General features: G+C 44.4%; 1 protein-coding gene across 1 annotated transcript in view; it reads right to left on the bottom strand.

The window, feature by feature from the left end:
- Positions 1-25,864, bottom strand: part of wasf2 (WASP family member 2) — a 32,689-nt gene that overhangs the window by 987 nt on the left and 5,838 nt on the right. The window contains 9 exon segments of the mRNA XM_083782578.1: positions 1-244; positions 6,170-6,429; positions 6,431-6,649; positions 7,848-8,003; positions 9,993-10,114; positions 15,390-15,507; positions 16,577-16,730; positions 19,039-19,173; positions 20,432-20,589. The exon segment at positions 1-244 is cut by the window's left edge and continues 987 nt beyond it. Of these exon segments, the coding sequence (XP_083638704.1) occupies positions 87-244; positions 6,170-6,429; positions 6,431-6,649; positions 7,848-8,003; positions 9,993-10,114; positions 15,390-15,507; positions 16,577-16,730; positions 19,039-19,173; positions 20,432-20,564 (1,455 nt within the window). The 5' untranslated portion in view covers positions 20,565-20,589 and the 3' untranslated portion in view covers positions 1-86.

Here is a 25,864-nt window from a genome sequence, read left to right as displayed (position 1 = left end):
GATGATGTCATTGGCGGTGTCGTTGTTCTGGTCGAGGGGTTAGGGGGGGCGGAGCATACGACGAGGAGGAGGCGGAGTCGTCGTCATCACTCGGACCAATCGTCGTCGTCGAACTCGGAGGAGTCGTCCTCGCTGTCGCTGCACTCCACGGCGATGCGGCGGGACAAGATGGCCGCCACGTCGGAGCCGAAGTTGTCCCGCTTCTCCTGCTCCCGCTGCTCCTCCACCTTACGCAGGTTCAGGCCTGGGGGGGGATGGGGGAGAGAGAGAGATGTTTAACGCTCTGCTCCTCCACCTTATGCAGGTTCAGGCCTGGGGGGGGATGGGGGAGAGAGAGAGATGTTTAACGCTCTGCTCCTCCACCTTATGCAGGTTCAGGCCTGGGGGGGGGGATGGGGGAGAGAGAGAGAGAGAGAGATGAGAGAGAGAGACAGAGAGATGGAGGGAGGGAGACAGAGAGATGGAGAGAGGGAGGGAGGGAGAGACAGAGAGATGGAGGGAGGGAGAGAGCCAGAGAGATGGAGAGAGGGAGAGAGACAGAGAGATGGAGAGAGGGAGGGAGAGATGGAGGGAGGGAGAGAGCCAGAGAGATGGAGAGAGGGAGGGAGAGAGAGGGAGAGAAAGACACATATGTTTGATTGCGGATTTTAGATGCGTTGCCGAAAATAGGGGTCAATATAAAAGCTTCAAAATAGAAGCTCGGGGTGCCGGGAAGACATGGCCACTTTTACTCTGTAAACCACCCCCCCCTTCGGTTCCGGAAATAAATCTGAGACATATTTTTGCTTGCTTACAGTACCTCGCTAAGAATCCGATAATCAGTATGAAAGAATGTTTTAGTAATACTGTTCCTGCTGTTTGACATACTGCCAACCATGTGAAGAAATCACCGATTGAGCCTTTTTACCGTAGCAATATGAAATATCCAAGACTATTACAATTAGGTTGTGTGGAAGATGCTCAACCGAAAATAGCCGATCTACAAGTGATGGGCTATGTGTAGACATGCTTATGAATACACATGTAGACATGCTTCCAGATCTACAAGAAAAAGGTTCATCGTGCTGCAACACGTTGTGATGAGCTTGTAGATCGGCTGTTTTCCGTGCTCACTCACTCACCTCATGCGCATGCATAAAGTGGCAAAGGGAGTTTAACCTGTTTTAAAGCCTCCACCTTGAGGCCCTGTTTAAGAGCAGGGCTCTGAGGAGGGCCAGGAAGATCATGGCTGACCCCGCACACCCAGGAAGATCATGGCTGACCCCGCACACCCAGGAAGATCATGGCTGACCCCGCACACCCAGGCCACAGTCTTTTTACCCCGCTCCCCTCAGGCAGGAGGCTGCGTTCCCTAAAGACTAAAACGGCCCGACACTCAAACAGTTTTTTCCCCATGGCAATCCGGCTCCTCAATTCTGCTGGTCCACCCCCCCCACCCCCACACCCCAGCCTCCTCACCACCTGACCCCGTTCTACCCTCCCCGAGTGGAATCGACTGACTGACTTAAGCTGACTGTCCTAGAAACTATTCATTATACGTATTTATTTAATTTTATTTCATTTCACTATCATTTTGCACAATGTTGTTTTTGCACTATCTTGTCCTGTTTTGCACTTAAATGTCATAACTGCACTCTGCTGTTCACCGAAACAAATTCCTAACATGTTTACATGTAATGGCAATAAAGTCTTCTGATTCTGATTCTAACATTGTTTAATGCAATCAGATTCCGTTTCGTTTTGGCAGTCTCTGGGCTGCAGAAAGTAGGTTTTTTTTTAGCCCATAACTTCTGGGTATGATCATTGATTGATGATGATGTCACGTACCGCCATACCCTCTCTTATCCTTCAGAGAACGACGCCACGAGCTAGCCGCGGGGACGCGGCGTGCGTTGTGAGGCTCGTCTAGCTAGCCGCGGGGACACGGCGTGCGTTGTGAGGCTCGTCTAGCTAGCCGCGGGGACACGGCGTGCGTTGTGAGGCTCGTCTAGCTAGCCGCGGGGACGCGGCGTGCGTTGTGAGGCTCGTCTTAGACCCCCCGGCTATTTTTGGGCACGCAACTAACCCTGGGCGGGAACCCCCTTTTGGTGTTAGCATTATGCTATGCTTTAAGCTATTGAAAAAATAGCAGATCTACAAGCTCATAGCGCGCCACCGAGTGGCGCGCTACGAGCTTGTAGATCTGCTATTTTTGAAGAAAAAAAATCGAAGAACGACTGACATAGAAACATAGCTTTTTATCAGAAAGCTGTCAGGATTGTAGAAGACATTATTTTGTAGAATCTGATCTCAGGTCAGAACGGGCTAATTATAAATCATCCTTTATTGGAGACGATCGCCAAGAAGGTAGCCATGAGAACACGCCGCGTGCGAGGGAGGGGGGAGGGAGGTGGGTGGGGGGATACGGGGGGGTTTGTAGAGCGGCTATTTTCGGTGCGAGCAGCCAAGTATGAATCATCTGTTCCTCGCCAATAAGAGTCCGAGTTTCGTCCACGTCCGAGAGAAGAGACACCAGGCAGGGGTCAGCGGGGCAAATGGTTCTCAAGTTTTGTGGATTATAGACGTACGTACAGTATGTACCAGTGTTGTTTTCGTCGACTAATACCATGACAAAAAATGTGACTAATGTATTCTTCATGTCATGTGAAAGCAGGGAATCATAGCTTCAAATTGACATATTGGTTGTTCAGTTTGACCCACCAGTTCTGGAGCTATGGCTTATAGAGTAATAATGTCTGGCAGAGAAACAGTGAGTTGAGAAAACAGGCTTGAAAAAGGTTCACTTCTGTGGTCTCTAACATTACACCTATAGCTACATGTTTAAGCATTTATTTCATATTTACATGTCTTCTGTGGTCTCTAACATTACACCTATAGCTACATGTTTAAGCATTTATTTCATATTTACATGTCTTCTGTGGTCACTAACATTACACCTATAGCTACATGTTTAAGCATTTATTTCATATTTACATGTCTTCTGTGGTCTCTAACATTACACCTATAGCTACATGTTTAAGCATTTATTTCATATTTACATGTCTTCTGTGGTCTCTAACATTACACCTAACTACATGTTTAAGCATTTATTTCATATTTACATGTCTTCTGTGGTCTCTAACATTACACCTATAGCTACATGTTTAAGCATGTATTTCATATTTACATGTCTTCTGTGGTCTCTAACATTACACCTATAGCTACATGTTTAAGCATTTATTTCATATTTACATGTCTTCTGTGGTCTCTAACATTGCACCTATAGCTACATGTTTAAGCATTTATTTCATATTTACATGTCTTCTGTGGTCTCTAACATTACACCTAGCTACATGTTTAAGCATTTATTTCATATTTACATGTCTTCTGTGGTCTCTAACATTACACCTATAGCTACATGTTTAAGCATTTATTTCATATTTACATGTCTTCTGTGGTCTCTAACATTACACCTATAGCTACATGTTTAAGCATTTATTTCATATTTACATGTCTTCTGTGGTCTCTAACATTACACCTATAGCTACATGTTTAAGCATTTATTTCATATTTACATGTCTTCTGTGGTCTCTAACATTACACCTATAGCTACATGTTTAAGCATTTATTTCATATTTACATGTCTTCTGTGGTCACTAACATTACACCTATAGCTACATGTTTAAGCATTTATTTCATATTTACATGTCTTCTGTGGTCTCTAACATTACACCTATAGCTACATGTTTAAGCATTTATTTCATATTTACATGTCTTCTGTGGTCTCTAACATTACACCTATAGCTACATGTTTAAGCATTTATTTCATATTTACATGTCTTCTGTGGTCTCTAACATTACACCTATAGCTACATGTTTAAGCATTTATTTCATATTTACATGTCTTCTGTGGTCTCTAACATTACACCTATAGCTACATGTTTAAGCATTTATTTCATATTTACATGTCTTCTGTGGACTCTAACATTACACCTGTGGTCACTAACATTACACCTATAGCTACATGTTTAAGCATTTATTTCATATTTACATGTCTTCTGTGGTCTCTAACATTACACCTATAGCTACATGTTTAAGCATTTATTTCATATTTACATGTCTTCTGTGGTCTCTAACATTACACCTATAGCTACATGTTTAAGCATTTATTTCATATTTACATGTCTTCTGTGGTCTCTAACATTACACCTATAGCTACATGTTTAAGCATTTATTTCATATTTACATGTCTTCTGTGGTCTCTAACATTACACCTATAGCTACATGTTTAAGCATTTATTTCATATTTACATGTCTTCTGTGGACTCTAACATTACACCTATAGCTACATGTTTAAGCATTTATTTCATATTTACATGTCTTCTGTGGTCTCTAACATTACACCTATAGCTACATGTTTAAGCATTTATTTCATATTTACATGTCTTCTGTGGTCTCTAACATTACACCTAGCTACATGTTTAAGCATTTATTTCATATTTACATGTCTTCTGTGGTCTCTAACATTACACCTATAGCTACATGTTTAAGCATTTATTTCATATTTACATGTCTTCTGTGGTCTCTAAAATTACACCTATAGCTACAGTACATGTTTAAGCATTTATTTCATATTTACATGTCTTCTGTGGTCTCTAACATTACACCTAGCTACATGTTTAAGCATTTATTTCATATTTACATGTCTTCTGTGGTCTCTAACATTACACCTATAGCTACATGTTTAAGCATTTATTTCATATTTACATGTCTTCTGTGGTCTCTAACATTACACCTATAGCTACATGTTTAAGCATTTATTTCATATTTACATGTCTTCTGTGGTCTCTAACATTACACCTATAGCTACATGTTTAAGCATTTATTGCATATTTACATGTCTTCTGTGGTCTCTAACATTACACCTAGCTACATGTTTAAGCATTTCTTTCATATTTACATGTCTTCTGTGGTCTCTAACATTACACCTATAGCTACATGTTTAAGCATTTATTTCATATTTACATGTCTTCTGTGGTCACTAACATTACACCTATAGCTACATGTTTAAGCATTTATTTCATATTTACATGTCTTCTGTGGTCTCTAACATTACACCTAGCTACATGTTTAAGCATTTATTTCATATTTACATGTCTTCTGTGGTCTCTAACATTACACCTATAGCTACATGTTTAAGCATTTATTTCATATTTACATGTCTTCTGTGGTCTCTAACATTACACCTATAGCTACATGTTTAAGCATTTATTTCATATTTACATGTCTTCTGTGGTCTCTAACATTACACCTAGCTACATGTTTAAGCATTTATTTCATATTTACATGTCTTCTGTGGTCACTAACATTACACCTAGAGCTACATGTTTAAGCATTTATTTCATATTTACATGTCGATTTCAGCTCTGACACTTATTTTAGACATGCTCTAGTATGTGAAGAGTCTGCCTGTGCTATTAACTAATAAAAAAAATAAAAAAATAAAAGTTTTTCTCCTGAAAAGCTGGAATTTGCACGATGGCAGGCTTTCAGTCACAAATGTTCGTTGACTACCTTTTTCCACCGACGAAAACTAAATGAAAACTTTAACTAAATGAAAACTAAGCTATGGTGACTAAAACTAAGACTAAATATACTGACAATTAAAAACTGGACTGAAATGTTAGGCAGGGACTAGTGGACTAGAGATCCAGTCATTTTACACTTGGTTGCATGCTGAAAATAGCAGATCTACAAGCTCACGCTTTGTGAGCTTGTAGATCGGCTATTTTCACCAAGTGCAAAATCAGCCATTACGACGTCATCAAGGCCCGTCAAAACACAATTTAGTCGACTAAATCAACCTGTAGATTTAGTCGACTAAAATCTTATGACATTTAGTCGACTAAAACTAGACTCAACTAAAACAGAAACAGAAACTAGCTGGCAAAAACAACACAAGTGTAGACACACACACACACACACACACACACACACACACACACACACACACACACACACACACACACACACACACACACACACACACACACACACACACACACACACACACACACACACACACACACACACACACACGGTGCATTCATTGTATAAGATGAGGGGGAAAAAGTGATGCATGTGCAATCAATCAATCAACCAACCAACCAATCGACCAATGAAAACTCACCTGACCGAATGGCGCTCAGCAGGTCACTGCGGGGGTCAATCTCAGGCTGCGGTTTGGGCTTGGGGGCGGAGCCAGAGGGGATGAGGAGGGGCGCGGGGGGCCCAGAGGGAGGGGGGCAGGGGGGAGGCGGGGGAGGGGGAGGCGGCGGAGGGGGAGGAGCCGCCATGGAGGCTCCTCCCCCACCCATAGGAGGAGGTGGGGGGGGAGGTGCCGGTGGGGAGGAGGGGGGGGAGGCGAGCGGGGGAGGGGGGGGCGGGGGCGTCGAAGCCCCCCATGGGCGGTGGAGGAGGGGGAGGGGCTCCCCCGAAGGAGGAGGAGGGGGGAGGGGGAGGCGGGGCGGGGGGAGGGGCCACGTTGGGACGGCCCCCGCCAACGCCGCCGCCGCTCTGCACGGGGGTGGGCGGGGCGGGGGGGGGGTGGTTGGGGCTCAGCACGCTGGCCCGCTGCTTGGCGGGGGCGCTGTAGCCGCCGTCACTGTACCTAAAGGAACAGAAACACACGAGAAAACGTCAAGAAGGTGCTTTTTTTTAGGGTGGGGTTGTTGGCCAAAGGGATAACCTAGCTCAAAAAAAAAACCTGTGATTAAAATCCACTAACCCATTCTGACCTGAGATCAGATTCTAAAAAATGTCAGTCGTTCTTCGATAAAAAAATAAATAGCAGACCTACAAGCTCGTATCGCGCCACTCGGTGGCGCGATATGAGCTTGTAGATCTGCTATTTTTCAATAGCTAAAGCACGACATGATGCTAACACCAAAATGGGTTCCCGTTCAGAATGGGTTAAACTGTGATTGAAACTTGAAACTGTGTCAGATTAATTCATGGGTTAAACTTTGTTGTGTGTGTCCGCCATCTTGGTTTTGTGCAGTAAATAAACAGCAGTCTTGATCCTATAATATCATTATCGTTACTATTTAATTCACATTTGAGAATATGGACAGCAGCTTATGTTTCAATATTGTTCCTGCAGCGAAAAGATCCCTGTTCGCTCACAAAAAAACAGACGTAAAAAAGATGGGCCCTCTATCTTTTAACAACAGTGACATGAAACATGTACAAAATGTGAAAAGAAAATGTAGTTGCTACAAATAATTGTACATGTGATTGACTCAATAAAGTAAAAAGAAGAGAAAAAATAACCCAGACGTATAAGTTTAGCTGGTGGGTTTGAGGTGCTCTACTGTTTTCATGAAGCCATCTGGTGTACAGTATTCTGCCATGTATACATTTAAACCACCTCTCCTGCTAGTTTAGAATTAATCCCTTATTGATACTTAAATCAAAGTTTAAGGTGGTGGTGCAACAGGATAGACATTAATCCAGGTTTAATGTAGAAATTAAAACAGAGATTAAAAAACAAAAACCACGATTAAAAGGATGGTAAGAAAAACTAACTAAAAGTGATCAGTTCAGGGCTCTCCCCAGGTTGTCAGAGGGAGGGAGGGTAGAGCCCAGAATTACAGCCAGTCATTGGCAGAGGGTGAAAAACATTAAATGGGGTTACAAAAACGTGGGATTAAAAAAAATAAGCATTTTTATAACACTTGCTGAGATTGCTTACTCAAAGCACTTTACAATGGTTAATTCATTTAGCGCAGTCCAGTGTGTGTGTGTGTGTTCGTGCGTGTGTGTGTGTGTGTGTGTGTGTGTTCGTGCGTGTGTGTGTGTGTTCTTACGACATGTCCGGTGGTGGTGGGGGCAGGTAGTCGTCCGGGGCGGGCGGAGGGAGAGGGGAACCGGGTTCGAAGTAGGATCCCGAGCCCAGCTCCAGTCCGTCCGAAGTGAATCCGTCTGCGGATCCCACGCTGCCGTTCATGCCGTCCTGGGAGTTCCTGGGAAAACATGGCATGTGTTGTTATTTGATGCTGATTCTGTTATTATTATTATTGTTATTATTCTGATTGTTATTTGATGCTGTGCTGATTCTGTTATTATTATTGTTATTATTCTGATTGTTATTTGATGCTGTGCTGATTCTGTTATTATTATTGTTATTATTCTGATTGTTATTTGATGCTGTGCTGATTTTTTTACAGCAAATTATTTTCGATACCATTTTTATTACTTTGTCATATTTTAGTCATCTGAAAAGGTTGGGTGTTAGTCTAGTTTTAGTTTAACCCATTCTGAACGGGAACCCATTTTGGTGTTAGCATCATGTTATGCTTTAGCTATTGAAAAATAGCAGATCTACAAGCTCATAGCTACGAGCTTGTAGGTCTGCTATTTTTGAAGAATCGTGAAAAGTGACATGAAAGTGTTTGAGAACGACTGACATAGAAAAACTGCTTTTTCAAGAAAACAGTCAGGATTTAGAAGACATTTGCAGAATCGTTCCCAGGTCAGAATGGGTTAAATATCATAAGATTTTAGTCGACTAAAAGGCTCATTCATAGTCTGGAAACTATTGTTTTTTCCCACATGGTGTTCTCTGTTTTCTTCCTGGTTGGTTTCATTCCAGAACTGATTCAAAAGAGTACGGGAAAAGGTACAAGAACGTGAGCCAGGAAGGAAGAAGTGATCCACAGCCTTTGGCACAATTTAAACCTTGCAGACTGGTTGCAAATATGTTGGCATGAGTCCTGTCGCAAATATGTTGGTATTTTGCACCGAATCTAAACCAGAGACATGTTGCAAAAATGTTGGTACAGTATGTGTCCGAACGTGAATCACCAGGACTGGGTTCATCTGCTTTTATCCATATTATGTACGTTTGAGTCAGTTGCGCGACACATTCTGTGGACACATTCCTCTTGAACGCACACTTCTGTGGACACGGTGACCAAGTCATAGATAGACCGTGAATGAGGCTGTACTCTTCCACTAACTAACTAACAAGCTGTTTTTTCCCCAGTTCAGGCAGCATTCTGACCTTTAGTGTGACCTTTAGTGTGACCGACTCAGTGGCCTTGTGGTTAGAGTGTCTGCCCTGGGACTGGGGTTCGATCCCTGCTTGCATGGTACTCAGCATCAAGGGTTGGATTGGGGGCAAGTCCCTGCGACATACTAGCGCCATGTCCAGGGGGAGCTTTTTGCTTTGGCAATGTATAAAAATGTATGTTTTCTCATGCCAATAAAGCCGTTTAAATTTAATTGAAAATTAGCACAGTTGTACAGTGGCAGGTAACAGTGCTTAAGGAAGGCCAAGCCACTCTATCCATCTCTCCTAAGCCGTCTCCCTCTCAGCGTGCCTACTTGACAGTCTCCCTCTCAGCTTCCCTACTAACTCTTTGTCTCCCTCTTCTGGCCAATGCATTGTACTACAACACAAGCGCCCTTTTCCTGGCTGGGTCCTCCAGCCTACAATATGATGCCATTCAGAGGTTCAGGTCCAAACAGGCCCATTGAGGAGGACAGGCATTGTGCCGTCTTCCAGGACAATGCGGAACACACACACACACAGACACACACACAGACACACACACACACAGACACACACACAGACACAGACACACCTTCCCTCTGCAGTGCTGAACTGAAAGGTGAGTGGAATATGATTAGGGATAATACTGTGATGGTATGAGCTCACATTTTATATACTAACAAACCTGAAGAAGGGCCGGGGGGACCGAAACGTTGCATTAATAAGGCCCTGCCTGCCTTGCTTAATGTCCGTCTTGGCTTTTCTCACACAGATACTCACATGGTGTCTCTCTCTCATCTCTCTCTCTCTCTCAGATACTCACATGGTGTCTCTCTCTCATCTCTCTCTCTCTCTCAGATACTCACATGGTGTCTCTCTCTCATCTCTCTCTCTCTCAGATACTCACATGGTGTCTCTCTCTCATCTCTCTCTCTCTCTCTCTCTCTCAGATACTCACATGGTGTCGTACTTGGGCTCCACAAACTCCTCCCCCATCTTGAGGCGCTCCCACTCCTCCTTCCTGGTCTTGATCTTGCGAGGGTTCAGCGTGCGAGGGTTCAGGTTGTCCTTCTTCTCCCTCTGCTCACAGGGGGGGGGGGGGTGGGGGGGGGGGGGGAGGGGGAGGGGAGGGGGGGGAGAGACAGACAGGCAGACAGAGTTAAGGACAGAGTACTTCATGCTTTCCTGTGATAAGTCTATAAATGATTAATGACCAAATCATTGCTAATGTTTGTCGACTGCCATGAAAGTCTGTGTGTGTGTGTGTGTGTGTGTGTGTGTGTGTGTTTGTGTGTGTGTGTGCATCTCCTTCATGATGTCCTTGGTGTGCGTGTGTGTGTGTGTGTGTGTGTGTGTGTGTGCATTACCCTGTGTTTGCGTCTCTCCTTCATGATGTCCTTGGTGTGTGTGTGTGTGTGTGTGTGTGTGTGTGTGTGTGTGTGTGTGTGTGTGTGTGTGTTTGTGTGTGTGTGTGCATCTCCTTCATGATGTCCTTGGTGTGCGTGTGTGTGTGTGTGTGTGTGTGTGTGTGTGTGTGCATTACCCTGTGTTTGCGTCTCTCCTTCATGATGTCCTTGGTGTGCGTGTGTGTGTGTGTGTGTGTGTGTGTGTGTGTGCATTACCCTGTGTTTGCGTCTCTCCTTCATGATGTCCTTGGTGTGTGTGTGTGTGTGTGTGTGTGTGTGTGTGTGTTAGGGCATTAACATAAAACATTGATTAATGGTTAATATTATTTTTTTGGGGGGGGTTTCTACAGCAGACATGCAGCTGTGAGCTCGGTTGTTCTGTTGGTAGTTCGCCAACTTCAGTACTAATCCATTCCTGGCTGATTGTTTTCATATCATATACAAGCCTACTGTAAGCCTACTGTACGTGGGTTATTCCTAGGGTTGGGATTCGTTAGGATTTTAACGGTTCCGGATCCTTCCCGGATCCCTCTTAACGGTTCCGGTTCCTAACGGTTCCCTTAACGGATCCTAATATTATTTTTTCCCCTTTTTTTCTGACATAAATGATGCTTATATTATAACTAACCTAACCAAGTACATAATAAACACAAATGAATTAATTAAATTATTGAAGATGCACTTTACAAGTATGAGGTGGCACTATTATTTAAACTTCACCACCACCAGCTAGCCACCACAACAATATCATTTTTACTCTATATTGCAATTTGCTGTATATTAAATACAGTACACATTGCAATAATGATATTGTTGTGGTGACAAATGTTGTCTTTAATGTTCAGATTAATTTAATATGAAGGACCCCTTACCCTAATGGAAACAAATAGTGCTTTCTTGGAATAAAAAAATCCTTTTAGCAGACCTTGTATTGAACTGTAGGCTACGTTCCTGTGCTTTTTTCTGCAAACTGTTTATAAAGTAGGCTAATCAATCTATGGAGGTATATGCACCTAAACGCTGGGCTCTCAACAGTCACGCGATTAATTTAGAGCCAAATCAAAAGCAGTTGAGTTGCTTATAAGTTGTAAAAAATAAGTGCAGAAATTTGATTTGGCATGATTCATAAAATATCAGACAGAAAGACGTCGAGACATTGGCGTTCTAAATTAACACCATTAACAGTTGTACAATACACCTAATGAAAAGCTCTGTAGACATTAGTAGTTTTTATTTTCTATTACGTTACTAGCCTGGGGAAAGTGAACCAGCCTTGCATCATCCTCATCCCCCGCCGGCTGTGGTGGAGCTGCGGGGAGTGCGGGCTTTCCGCATGGCTCTCAAACGCGATTTGCCTAGATTATTCTCGTGAGTTGTGGACTCGTGTAGGCGTATTGATTTTGAGTTGTTTCATCAATGTGGACGTGCAACTGGTACAAGTTGCAACAACCTTTGCAGGGAACTATAGCATAACATTTATTCCACTTTGCGTGCTCAGCCTCAGAGTCATTTCCCTCTCTGTTAACCACACTTTGAAGATCTCTTCGACATCACTCGCTCCGTGGCGGTGAGCGGTCGCTGAATGCACAGAACAGTGGGCGTATCCTCCCCGACCCCACACACTCCTTTAGGTGGGGTGACGTCACCTCAGGCTCTGCTTGCATGCATGCACATTGCACAGACACAGCGGAGCTAAATGACGACTGATGAGAACCGTTTGGGGAACCGTTAATAAAAAAACGATGGAACCGGCTCCGGATCCGCAATGTCGGAACCGGGTCTGAAATGGACCCGGTTCCGAATCCCAACCCTAGTTATTCCGTCACCCTCACTCGTGTAGGTGCGGTGGGCGGCGGACCGGCGGTTGCACTACAGTGTTGTTTTTGGCAGCAAATTTCTATTTTAGTTTCAGTCATTAGTCTCTTGAATAGTTTTCACTTAGTTTTAGTCACATTTTAGTCACCTGGAATGTTCTAGTGTTTAGTCTAGTTTTAGTCGACTAAATGTCATGCGATTTTAGTCGACTAAATCTACAGTTGATTTAGTCGACTAAAATGTGTTTTGACAGGCCTTGATGTCGTTGTAGTGACATATTTTACACTTTGGTTGCATGCTGAAAATAGCAGATATACAATCTGTTGTGAGATTGTACATCTGCTATTTTCAGCATGCAACCCAGCATAAAACTGGATCTCTTGTCCACTAGTCCCTTACTAACATTTTAGTCTAGTTTTTATTTGTTGACAAAATTGTCAGTATATTTAGTCTTAGTTTTAGTCATCATAGATTCGTTTTTATTTAGTTTTAGTCAGTGAAAAAAGGTAGTCGACGAACATTTTTCGTCTTAGTCGACGAAAACAACACTGTTTCACTAGCAGCATTCATGACAGATGTTCTTTGGGAAAAGCATAATGCGATAATTATGCCTCATAGGCTCATACTGTACGCTCAATGGGGACAACTACAGTGTGTAAATACTTTGACTATCGGTGAGTTTATTACTGTAGTTTGTTCAACCAGTTAGATTGGAGACGTGTCGTCGTGTCGTCCGGTACAGTAAAGTACAGCAGGAGTTCCTCCTCACTCTGCCCAATATTATCCAGTTTGGTGACAGTCAAACTACAGTAGCTCTTGCCGTGATTTCATGTTTCTTCATGCTTATCCAACAAAAGTGCAGGTGTAACCCATTTAGGCCTAAAAGGCCGATTCTAAAAACGCCTCTAAATCCTGACCTAAGGTTTCTGAAAAACATCAAATGTTTATATAGCAGCATCAAATTTTTTACATTTTTGAATACTGTACATACTGTACAGAACCCAAGTATGGGTTCCCGGCCTGAGGGGGTAAGATACCAAGAGGGGTTCCCGCGAAACAAACACACGATCATAGTCATAATAGTCGCGATGGAGTTAAAGGTTTTATGACATTAATTTTCATTTATTTATAATTTTATTTTTTCTTTTAGGTTTTATGACCTCAATTACACCCAAAAAACCTGAACTTTGAACATTCAGTGGATTTTCTGTGGTCTGAAGTTTTCTTTGGGGTTTTTTGGGCCTTTTGAGCTACAATGAAAACAGGCAACACAGTGAAAACAGTGACATCTGCTGGCAAATCCCATTGACATATATGGGATTTGCAGTAAGTGATGTCACTTACTGCCGGCAAATCAGAGCACCTGTTTGAGCCAGAAAACCCCAGATCACAGAAAATCTACTGAATGTTAAAAGTTCATGTTTTTTGCGTGCAATTGAGATTAGAAAACCTAAAAAAAAATAAGAACAATTCCAAAACCTTTTTTTTATGTCACAATCCCTCTAAGTAGTTGATCATCTGATTCATAGCCTAGCAGCCTGCTAGCTAGCAAACCTAGTACGTAATCATAACCTCCTAGCTTGTAGCTCCTTCTAAAAACCAACCCTAAAATGTTCAACAACAAGTTACAACTTGTAACTTGTTGTTGAACATTTTAGGGTTGTATGAAAAACATCGCATCGTTCAGTCCTCCTCCTCCTCCCCGCTCCAACTGAACAAACATTGTGAACAACGAAACATGCTATGCTGCTCCGTAGAACGGTCTTGCGCATCAAAAAATAGCAGATCTACAAGCTCACAACGCGTCCATCCGTGAGTCATTGTGGACTGTTGTTGATTTGAAACAGCTGAGCTAATTTCGGGCCAATCAGAGCGGCATTCAGCGTAATCTAGTAAGAGAGAGAGTGGCGACACTAGCGTTGACTCCCACTGTAACAATGGAATGCGGAAGTGCTCATTCTATCTCAATGGGATAGTTCCAATGTTTGGAACTATAGCCCATAGGCACCCCGCTTTGTCTCAATGGGATAGTTCCAGTGTTTGGAACTATAGCCCATAGGTACCCGCTTTGTCTCAATGGGATAGTTCCAGTGTTTGGAACTATCCCCCATAGGTACCCGCTTTGTCTCAATGGGATAGTTCCAATGTTTGGAACTATCCCCCATAGGTACCCGCTTTGTCTCAATGGGATAGTTCCAGTGTTTGGAACTATAGCCCATAGGTACCTGCTTTGTCTCAATGGGATAGTTCCAATGTTTGGAACTATAGCCCATAGGTACCCGCTTTGTCTCAATGGGATAGTTCCAATGTTTGGAACTATAGCCCATCGGTAGTACGCGCTTTGTCTCAATGGGATAGTTCCAGTGTTTGGAACTATAGCCCATCGGTAGTACGCGCTTTGTCTCAATGGGATAGTTCCAGTGTTTGGAACTATAGCCCATCGGTAGTACGCGCTTTGTCTCAATGGGATAGTTCCAGTGTTTGGAACTATAGCCCATCGGTAGTACGCGCTTTGTCTCAATGGGATAGTTCCAGTGTTTGGAACTATAGCCCATAGGTCCCCGCTTTGCGGTGAGATCAAAGTGTGTCACCACTCGGCCTGCATTCACCGGCTCTGTTTTGCAGTTAATCCTTCACTCGCTGGCCGTTTCAGAACACGATGTTTTAATGCTTGATTGGATGGAAAGAATATCATATTTTACCGCCGACTAATCGGCTATAAATCGATTTTGATGGTAGTCGAGTCGACTATCGAAAATCACGTTTGGTTAATGCCCTAGTGTGTGTGTGTGTGTGCATTACCCTGTGCTTGCGTCTCTCCTTCATAATGTCCTTGGTGTGTGTGTGTGTGTGTGTGTGTGTGTGTGTGTGTGTGTGTGTGTGTGTGTGTGTGTGTGTGCGTGTGTGTGCGTGTGTGCATTACCCTGTGCTTGCGTCTCTCCTTCATAATGTCCTTGGTGTGTGTGTGCGTGTGTGTGTGTGTGCGTGCATTACCCTGTGCTTGCGTCTCTCCTTCATGATGTCCTTGGTGTGTGTGTGTGTGTGTGTGTGTGCGTTACCCTGTGCTTGCGTCTCTCCTTCATAATGTCCTTGGTGTGTGTGTGTGTGTGTGTGTGTGTGTGTGTGTGCATTACCCTGTGCTTGCGTCTCTCCTTCATAATGTCCTTGGTGTCCTGCAGCATCTTCTCCTTCCAGAGTTCAAAGAAGTACGACGGGTCAGTGTAGAACTTCAGAGCCTCCTTCCCATCGTCCCTGAGGTCACACACACACACACACACATTTAACACCCCATCGCCCAGGACGATGTTCTTTGTCCTTTCTATTAGTAACGCCCAGCCAGCGCCCCAGAGACAAAGTATTGTCCAAAAGACGAAGTGGATCGATATGAAAACGGATCGCGTCGCTCCACGGCCTATAGGAGCGCCTGTCGTGCAATCCTCAATGTTTCCGTGTTGCTTCTGACATTCACTCCTACCCCACGAGGCAAAGAGATCATTTTGAATGACCCTATTGTCGCACTTCCAAACATCAATCTGTCATCACATTTAGAGGCCCTCATCTATGGAACTCCCTATATGGTAGATGCTTCACTTAAATCCTCATTATCCTTAGCCAATATTAAAAAAAACATCTAAAGAAATATCTTATTTCTTCCTCTCTGTAGATTACATGTTTTTACTTTGATGCGTTATATATTTGCTTTTGTGTGTTTGTTGTTGTATTGTTTATTTCTTTACTGCACAGCTGCCCCCCCCCCCCCCTTTGCCAACTCGTAGACTTTTGTACTGTTTCTTTATGAACTTTTAATCTTTTTAAACCAATGACCTCTTCCTACAGGAAAGGATTCCAAATAAGCCAGCTGGCTTCTTCCCTTCCTTGCATTGTATTTATGGGGCAACTGTGGCTCAAGAGGTAGAGCAGGTCGTCCAATGATCCATGGGTCGGCGGTTCGAATCCCGGCTCCTCCTGTCTACATGTCGAAGTGTCCTTGAGCAAGACACTGAACCCCCAATTGCTCCTGATGTGCTGGTTGGTGCCTTGCATGGCTTCCGCCGCAATCGGTGTATGAATGTGTGTGTGAATGGGTGAATGTAATGCACAATCTATGTAAAGCGCCTTGGATAAAGGCGCAATATAAATGCACCATTTTTTTTTTTTTTTTTTTTTTTTAATGTTTCTTTGATATGTTATTGTCTATTTTTTGTACTACATGCTAAATAAATAAACCTAAAAACCGTACAACGCGGCGCGTGCGTTTTCCTGTACCTGTACAGGAGGTTGTTGAGAGGCGGAGGAGGGTCACAGGTCAAAGGTCACGTACCTGTACTGGCTGAGGTTGTTGAGAGGCGGAGGAGGGTCACAGGTCACGTAGGTGTCCTGGAGGGGCATGGGCAGAGAGGGCCTCTTGAACAGCTGCTGGTCCTGGGTCAGATTACTGCGGAACGCCTTACGGGTGGTGATGGCCTGCAAGGACACTGAGAGAGAGACAACAGAGAAGAGAGAGAGAGAGAGAGGGCCATGAATTAACCCATTTAGATTTGAGGACGGGTGGCTGGCATCTTCCTTATAGAGATAGGGTGAGAAGTTCAGTCACACGAGGGGCAGACCAAGGATCACGTCCCACTGGGAGGAGACCCCGGGGCAGACCAAGGACCACGTCCCACTGGGAGGAGACCCCGGGGCAGACCAAGGACCACGTCCCACTGGGAGGAGACCCCGGGGCAGACCAAGGATCACGTCCCACTGAGAGGAGAACCCCGGGGCAGACCAAGGATCACGTCCCACTGGGAGGAGACCCCCGGGGCAGACCAAGGATCACGTCCCACTGAGAGGAGACCCCGGGGCAGACCAAGGATCACGTCCCACTGGGAGGAGAACCCCGGGGCAGACCAAGGACCACGTCCCACTGGGAGGAGACCCCCGGGGCAGACCAAGGATCACGTCCCACTGGGAGGAGACCCCGGGGCAGACCAAGGATCACGTCCCACTGGGAGGAGACCCCGGGGCAGACCAAGGACCACGTCCCACTGGGAGGAGACCCCGGGGCAGACCAAGGACCACGTCCCACTGGGAGGAGACCCCGGGGCAGACCAAGGACCACATCCCACTGGGAGGAGACCCCGGGGCAGACCAAGGATCACGTCCCACTGGGAGAAGACCCCGGGGCAGACCAAGGATCACGTCCCACTGGGAGGAGACCCCGGGGCAGACCAAGGCGCAGTTGGAGGAATCACTCACTGGCCTTGGAATGTCTCGGAATCCCCCAGGAGGAAGTCACTAATGTTGCTCTGGAGAGGGAAGTCTGGAGCTCTCTGGTGGAGCTGTTGCCCCTGCGGCCCGACTACGGATAAGCGGTTGAAGATGGATGGATGGAGATTTGAGGACGATTCTACAAAATGCCTTCTTAATCCTGACAGTTTTCTGTCAGTCAAGTCTAATGACAACCAAAATGTAATATCTGCCATTACATCAAGGCCTGAAAACCTGACATGACTGACATCAAGTCAGAAAAAATAAGACGACTTTTAGGAAAAATAGGACGACTTTTTAGGAAAAATAGGACGACTTTTAGGAAAAAATAGGACGACTTTTAAATTATAATAATCTCACAGATAGGGTATGCTGCTTAAATAAATTATAAATTATAATAATCTCACAGATAGGGTATGCTGCTTAAATAAATTATAAATTATAATAATCTCACAGATAGGGTATGCTGCTTAAATAAATTATAATAATCTCACAGATAGGGTATGCTGCTTAAATAAATTATAAATTATAATAATCTCACAGATAGGGTATGCTGCTTAAATAAATTATAAATTATAATAATCTCACAGATAGGGTATGCTGCTTAAATAAATTATAATAATCTCACAGATAGGGTATGCTGCTTAAATAAATTATAAATTATAATAATCTCACAGATAGGGTATGCTGCTTAAATAAATTATAATAATCTCACAGATAGGGTATGCTGCTTAAATAAATTATGAATTATAAATTATAAATATCTCACAGATAGGGTATGCTGCTTAAAACGCAACCCGATATTTTTTATCCCACGATTCTGTAACCCATTTTTCACCCCTGTGTCAATCATCTAATGTGATCCTGGGCTCTACACACCCTCCACCAACCTAGTCCCCATATATGGGGGACAAGGGGAGACCAACCTAGTCCCCATATATGGGGGACAAGGGGAGAGCAACCTAGTCCCCATATATGGGGGACAAGGGGAGACCAACCTAGTCCCCATATATGGGGGACAAGGGGAGACCAACCTAGTCCCCATATATGGGGGACAAGGGGAGAGCAACGGACTTGAACTCATGCTTCCTTCATGCCTGAGTGTCCAAGTTGCTCCTTTACACCTGACAGGGGGGAGTTTCCCTGGTTGGACGTAGCGCGTGGAAGGAACACGTTATTCCAACCAGTTTCTTTCCCCTCCATCAGGCGCCCCGGCTGGCCAGGGGGAGGCAGTATAGAGACGTATATGACGTTCCTGGCACAGATTGTGTTAACCCATTCTGAACGGGAACCCGTTTTGGTGTTAGCATCATGTTATGCTTTAGCTATTGAAAAATAGCAGATCTACAAGCTCGTAGCGCGCCACCGAGTGGCGCGCTACGAGCTTGTAGGTCTGCTATTTTTGAAAATAATCGAAGAACGACTGACATTTTTAGAATCTGATCTCAGGTCAGAATGGGTTAATCAGACCAGTGTGTGTCCTAGTGTAAACCTCGTATGAATCTGATCTCAGGTCAGAATGGGTGGTCTCACCTTCCTCCTCTTTGGGGTCCAGCTTGGTGACTTTGACCTGTAGACGGTCCACTCTCTCTCCCAGAGTGTTCACTCGGATGGCGAACGCCCCGGCCTGGACGAACAGCTCGCCGAACACGTCCTCCGCATACTTACCTATGGGCGAGCAAAAACGTTTTCAGCATGCAATAAAGTGTGAAATCAGGCATTATTTACAACGCCATCAAGGCCCGACAAAATCGACAAAATCAACTGTTGATTTAGTAGACGAGACTAACACTTAAAGGCCCGCTGACACGCCCCTCGGGAGATAAGAACGGATATCAAACAATGCTATCATGATTCTGACGTCAGAGTGTGACAAGCTTTCTCCATCGACTTCTATGCGGGCTCGCCGGGCTTGGTGGCCGTAGTAGCATAGCAACTTATGCTACTATTTTATGCAATTGGAAAAAGAAATGTTTTCGCTCGAAAATCCTCGCTACAATGACATTGAGTTGACGTGTAAGTTTTAGGGTAAACTGTTGCATAATCGCAATTTCGCGTGACGAGTTCCATGCTCTCCGTCTCCCCCCGCTGACATGGCCTCAAACACGGCTAAGTGCTGAACAGGGCTCCGCAGCACGGAGCTTCACAGGTTACCACTGCCTGTCTAGCGGGGGGAGACGGAGAGCATGGAACTCGTCACGCCAAATTACGATTATGCAACAGTTTACCCTAAAACACGTCAATACGTCAACTAAATGTCATTGTCATTGTTACATTTATAGCAAATATGACCTAAATGTACCGTCAAAAACGCTAGCCTGAGCTAGCAGCCACTTGTTGCTATAGCGCGGCGCGCCGTAGCCCTGTTTCAAACAGTTTCAAACTGTGTTCAGTCAGACCACGTGATGTGCTGTACCACCCATATTAATTTCGGGGCGTGTCAGCGGTCCTTTAAAGGGAAACTTCACCCTTTGTACAAAAAAATATGTTAATGACGTTTAAAAGATTTAGACTTTCCTAGGGGTCTTTATGTGTGTAATATGTGGTTTTAGATATTTTAGATCTTCGCAATGGACACTGGGCTCACTTCCTTCCTGGACTACATGTTGTCTCAGTAAGACAGCCCTCCTAAAATCAAAAAATATCTAAAACCACATATTACACACATAAAGACCCCCAGGAAAGTGTTCTAAATCGTCTGAACATCATTAACATATATTCGTTTTGCAAAAAGCGTGAAGAGGTGTCCCTCTAAACATTTAAAATGACTCAAACTAAATAGTGACTAAACCACAATCACAATGTGCTGTCAAAATCAACACTGATGCACGTAACGCACTAAACGCAGACGCACGTGCACACACACACACACACACACGTACACACACGCACACACTCACACACACACCCCGCCACAGAGACTCACTCAGGCTGCCCAGCTGGCGGATGATGTTGGCCAGGCTGATGTTGGTGACACACTCCAGCTCGCTGCGCACGGCCGTGGGGATGGTCTGACGGCAGACATGACGAGGCTCGATGTTCCTGGTCACCAGAGGCATGGTGGAGACTGGACCGGACCGGGCCCTAAGGGAACAGAACCATGGTTAGTACGGGTTCACCAGAGGCATGGTGGAGACTGGACTGGACCGGGCCCTAAGGGAACAGAACCATGGTTAGTACAGGTTCCTGGTCACCAGAGGCATGGTGGAGACTGGACTGGACCGGGCCCTAAGGGAACAGAACCATGGTTAGTACGGGTTCCTGGTCACCAGAGGCATGGTGGAGACTGGACTGGACCGGGCCCTAAGGGAACAGAACCATGGTTAGTACGGGTTCCTGGTCACCAGAGGCATGGTGCAGACTGGACTGGACCGGGCCCTAAGGGAACAGAACCATGGTTAGTATGCTGTACTGTAGTTCAGGGGTTCTCAATCTCAACCTGGGGGTCGTTAGCCCATTCTGACCTGAGATCAGATTCTAAAAATGTTCTTCTACATCCTGACAGTTTTCTGAAAAAGCTATGTTTACTATGTCAGTCGTTCTTTGATTTTTCTAAAATAGCAGATCTACAAGCTCGTAGCGCGTCACTCGGTGGCGTGCTATGAGCTTGTAGATCTGCTATTTTTCAATAGCTAAAGCATAGCATAATGCTAACACCAAAAGGGGTTCCCGCCCCAATGCGTTGATCTCAACGCAGTGTAGGATGTGCTGTTGCATGATGGGAGATCGCGTCATCCTCCTTGGGGGAGGAGACAGCAGGCCTGATGACCTGTACGTCTTTGACTTGAGTCCTAGTCTGAAGACGTTGTGCAAACTAGCGGTTATTCAGCGCGGTCTGTGGTCGTCGCAACATCAGGTGGGAACTGGCAGCCATGACTTCCAGCATGAATAGAAACATAACGACGACGAAACATGGGAGAGTATGGGAATAGAATGATAATAACCCATTCTGACCTGAGATCAGATTCATACGAGGTTTCCACTGGACACACACACTGGTCTGATTAACCCATTCTGACCTGAGATCAGATTCTAAAAAATGTCAGTCGTTCTTCGATTTTTCAAAAATAGCAGACCTACAAGCTCGTAGCGCGCCACTCGGTGGCGCGCTACGAGCTTGTAGATCTGCTATTTTTAAATAGCTAAAGCATAACATGATGCCGTTCCCGTTCAGAATAGGTTAAAAGCTTACAAAAAAGGTAAACGGCCACACCACGAGAACAAGATATGGTCCAATGATGGTGTTTCTTCCATGAGATGAGATGTGACCAATCTGTGATGTGAAATCTTTGAATATATATTCGTACAGAATACTACAGAGCAAACGTTTTTAATTTGAACTCATATCTTTGCTTCTGGGGCGGGGGGGGGGTCTCGTCTCCTGGAACAACTTTTCTATTTTCAGATGGGGGTCCACCGCGTACAAATACAGATAATTCTGGGTGGTCCTTGCTTGAGCACCACCGATACGTTTTTTCAGAAAACTAGAAGAACTTAGAAGACATGGATTTTTTTGTAGAATCGACCTCGGGTCTAAATGGGTTTTAAACCACCAACATACTGTAAGCCCTGTTTGGTACTGTACATAATTGTCATACGATGGGTGTGCCACTGCTCTGCTGTACAAGCTACACATCTCTACGACGCGTGTGCTTGTACTGTACATCAGCTATTTTTTGTTATTTAATAATTTACCGGTAAGACTTATGCCTAAGTATGATGATATGACAAGCAAGGACACCAAGGTGTAACGTGGTTAACTGACTGACTGACTGTACAAATGGACTGACTGACAGAAATGTTCATGTGACGTACACACACACAGACACACACACACACAGTCACACACACACACGCAGACAGCAGAAGCAGAAGCAGAAGCAAAACTAAAGGCTTGTTTCCATTCAACACATGATTCACTCTCGACTCATCTCCAACTTCATGTTTTTTTTTTTAAACGTACATTTTAAGTACAGTAACAGTCTAGAGGCATTTTTTTTTTTTTTTTAAGATATTTTTTTGCGGCTTACGCCTTTATTGATTTTTTAAGGGATAGAAAGTAGGCTGACAGGAAACGCTGAGAGATGGGGGGATGACATGCAGTAAAGGCCGTGTCGGGTCCGGGAGTCGAACCCGTGGCACACTGCGACTGGATTACCAGTCCGGTGCCCAGACCGTTACGCTACGGCCTGGGCCTCTAGAGGCATTCTTCATCTGCTACTATGAGCCCCCGAAATGATGTCCTGGGCTCCCCAGATTCTAAAACAATATATATACATACATCCGAGGGTCTCGAGACATGGCCAAAGCATTTCCGGGGGTCGTTCCAAAACGTTGAGAACACCTGTGCTATGCCAGAAGTAAGTTAACCCATTCTGACCTGAGATCAGATTCATACGAGGTTTCCACCACTGGACACACACTGGTCTGATTAACCCATTCTGACCTGAGATCAGATTCATACGAGGTTTCCACTGGACACACACTGGTCTGATTAACCCATTCTGACCTGAGATCAGATTCATACGAGGTTTCCACTGGACACACACTGGTCTGATGAACCCATTCTGACCTGAGATCAGATTCATACGAGGTTTCCACTGGACACACACTGGTCTGATTAACCCATTCTGACCTGAGATCAGATTCTAAAAATGACAGTCGTTTTTCTTCGATTCTTCAAAAATAGCAGACCTACAAGCTCATAGCGCGCCACTCGGTGGCGCGCTATGAGCTTGTAGGTCTGCTATTTTTGAAGAATCGAAGAACGACTGACATTAGAAACATAGCTTTTTATCAGAAAACTGTCAGGATGTAGAAGAACATTTTTTTTTAATCTGATCTCAGGTCAGAATGGGCTTAACCCATTCTGACCGGGCAACCATTTTGGTGTTGGCATCATGTTATGCTTTAGCTATTGAAAAGGTAGGTCTTGTAGGTCTGCTATTTTTTGAAAAATCGAAGAACGACTGACATTTTTAGAATCTGATCTCAGGTCAGAAAGGGTTAATCAGACCAGTGTGTGTCCAGTGGAAACCTCGTATGAATCTGATCTCAGGTCAGAATGGGCTAAAAGGAAGGAGTCAGAAATGATTGCTACTCCAGTCCCTACAACCTGACACAGTGACTTTAGAATCTGATCTCAGGTCAGAATGGGCTAAAAGAAGGAGTCAGAAATGATTGCTACTCCAGTCCCTACAGCCTGACACAGTGACTTTAGAATCTGATCTCAGGTCAGAATGGGCTAAAGGAAGGAGTCAGAAATGATTGCTACTCCAGTCCCTACAGCCTGACACAGTGACTTTAGAATCTGATCTCAGGTCAGAATGGGCTAAAGGACGGAGTCAGAAATGATTGCTACTCCAGTCCCTACAGCCTGACACAGTGACTTTAGAATCTGATCTCAGGTCAGAATGGGCTAAAGGAAGGAGTCAGAAATGATTGCTACTCCAGTCCCTACAGCCTGACACAGTGACTTTAGAATCTGATCTCAGGTCAGAATGGGCTAAAGGAAGGAGTCAGAAATGATTGCTACTCCAGTCCCTACAGCCTGACACAGTGACTTTAGAATCTGATCTCAGGTCAGAATGGGCTAAAGGACGGAGTCAGAAATGATTGCTACTCCAGTCCCTACAGCCTGACACAGTGACTTTAGAATCTGATCTCAGGTCAGAATGGGCTTAAGGAAGGAGTCAGAAATGATTGCTACTCCAGTCCCTACAGCCTGACACAGTGACTTTAGAATCTGATCTCAGGTCAGAATGGGCTTAAGGAAGGAGTCAGAAATGATTGCTACTCCAGTCCCTACAGCCTGACACAGTGACTTTAGAATCTGATCTCAGGTCAGAAATGATTGCTACTCCAGTCCCTACAGCCTGACACAGGGACTTTAGAATCTGATCTCAGGTCAGAAATGATTGCTACTCCAGTCCCTACAGCCTGACAGTGACTCTGAGCCAAGCTTTGCAGTTAAAGTATTACTATACTCTGCAACGTTCCCTCGCTCTTACCTCGTTTTTTTTTTTGGTAATGTCTAATTACAAGTCTTTTTAATGCCAGGGTACTGTACTGTACTGTACTGTACTGTGAGGTCATCATGCATGCTTAAAGGGACACTTCACCCTTTTTGCAAAAACATATATGTTAATGACGTTTAGAAGCTTTAGAACACTTTCCTGGGGGTCTTTATGTGTGTAATATGTGGTTTTAGATATTCTAGATTTTAGCAGTGAGCCCAGTGTCTCTGATGTCATGGACACTGGTCTCACTTCCTTCCTGGACTACAATTCCCATAATACTACTGGTGCACTGCTCCTCCTTGTGGATAGGGGAGGTCTATCTTACTGAGTACACATGTAGTCCAGGAATGAAGTGATCCCAGTGTCCATGACATCAGAGACACTGGGCTCTTAGTAGATCTGCTATTTTTCAATAAGCTAAAGTATAACATAATGCTTAATGGAACACCAAAAGGGATTTCCGTCCTGAATATTTGGTTAAGATGACGATTAATTGTAACACAAATAACTGCGATTAATGATTTACTTACTTACTTACTTACGTTGTTTTTTGTTTGCCCTTTAGGCGTCATAATCATAAAACAGTGGCAGACATGACAGGTGGGAAGTGCATGGGCACTGAGGTGGAGTCTGCATGCTCGTTTGAGAGGGAAGTGGGAGACGCAACAGTCTAGTTTAACCCATTTTGACCTGAGATCAGATTCTAAAAATGTCTTCTAAATCCTGACAGTTTAAATAAATAGCGGACCTACAAGCTCGTAGCGCGCCACTCGGTGGCGCGCTACGAGCTTGTAGATCTGCTTGTAGATCTGCTTGTAGGCCTACTGTACATTTCTTCAGACCAGGGGGTCATCAATATGTCCGTACATACATGTACAGACGTGTGCGTATCAAGTTCTTCTTTTACACGCCATTCTAAATTTAGAATGTTCTTATTTAGATTATTACTGAACGTCACGTGTCTAAGTTTTCTTCAGTAATATGTATTAGTGCTGCCAACGAACATTCCACATTCTAATGAATACCCGAATGTAAAAAAAATAAAATAATAATGAAATGTATTAAATTAAGATTCGTTTTTTTTTTTTTTTAGGGAAAGGAACTGGTTGGAATAACGTGTTCCTTCCACGCGCTACGTCCAACCAGGGAAACTCCCCCCTGTCAGGTGTAAAGGAGCAACTTGGACACTCAAGCATGAAGGAAGCATGAGTTCAAGTCCGTTGCTCTCCCCTTGTCCCCCATATATGGGGACTAGGTTGGTCTCCCCTTGTCCCCCATATATGGGGACTAGGTTGGTCTCCCCTTGTCCCCCATATATGGGGACTAGGTTGGTCTCCCCA

This window comes from Protomyctophum parallelum, assembly GCF_964188405.1.
Source record: "Protomyctophum parallelum genome assembly, chromosome: 1".
Lineage (NCBI taxonomy): Eukaryota > Metazoa > Chordata > Actinopteri > Myctophiformes > Myctophidae > Protomyctophum > Protomyctophum parallelum.
This window is presented reverse-complemented; position numbering and strand designations above follow the sequence as displayed.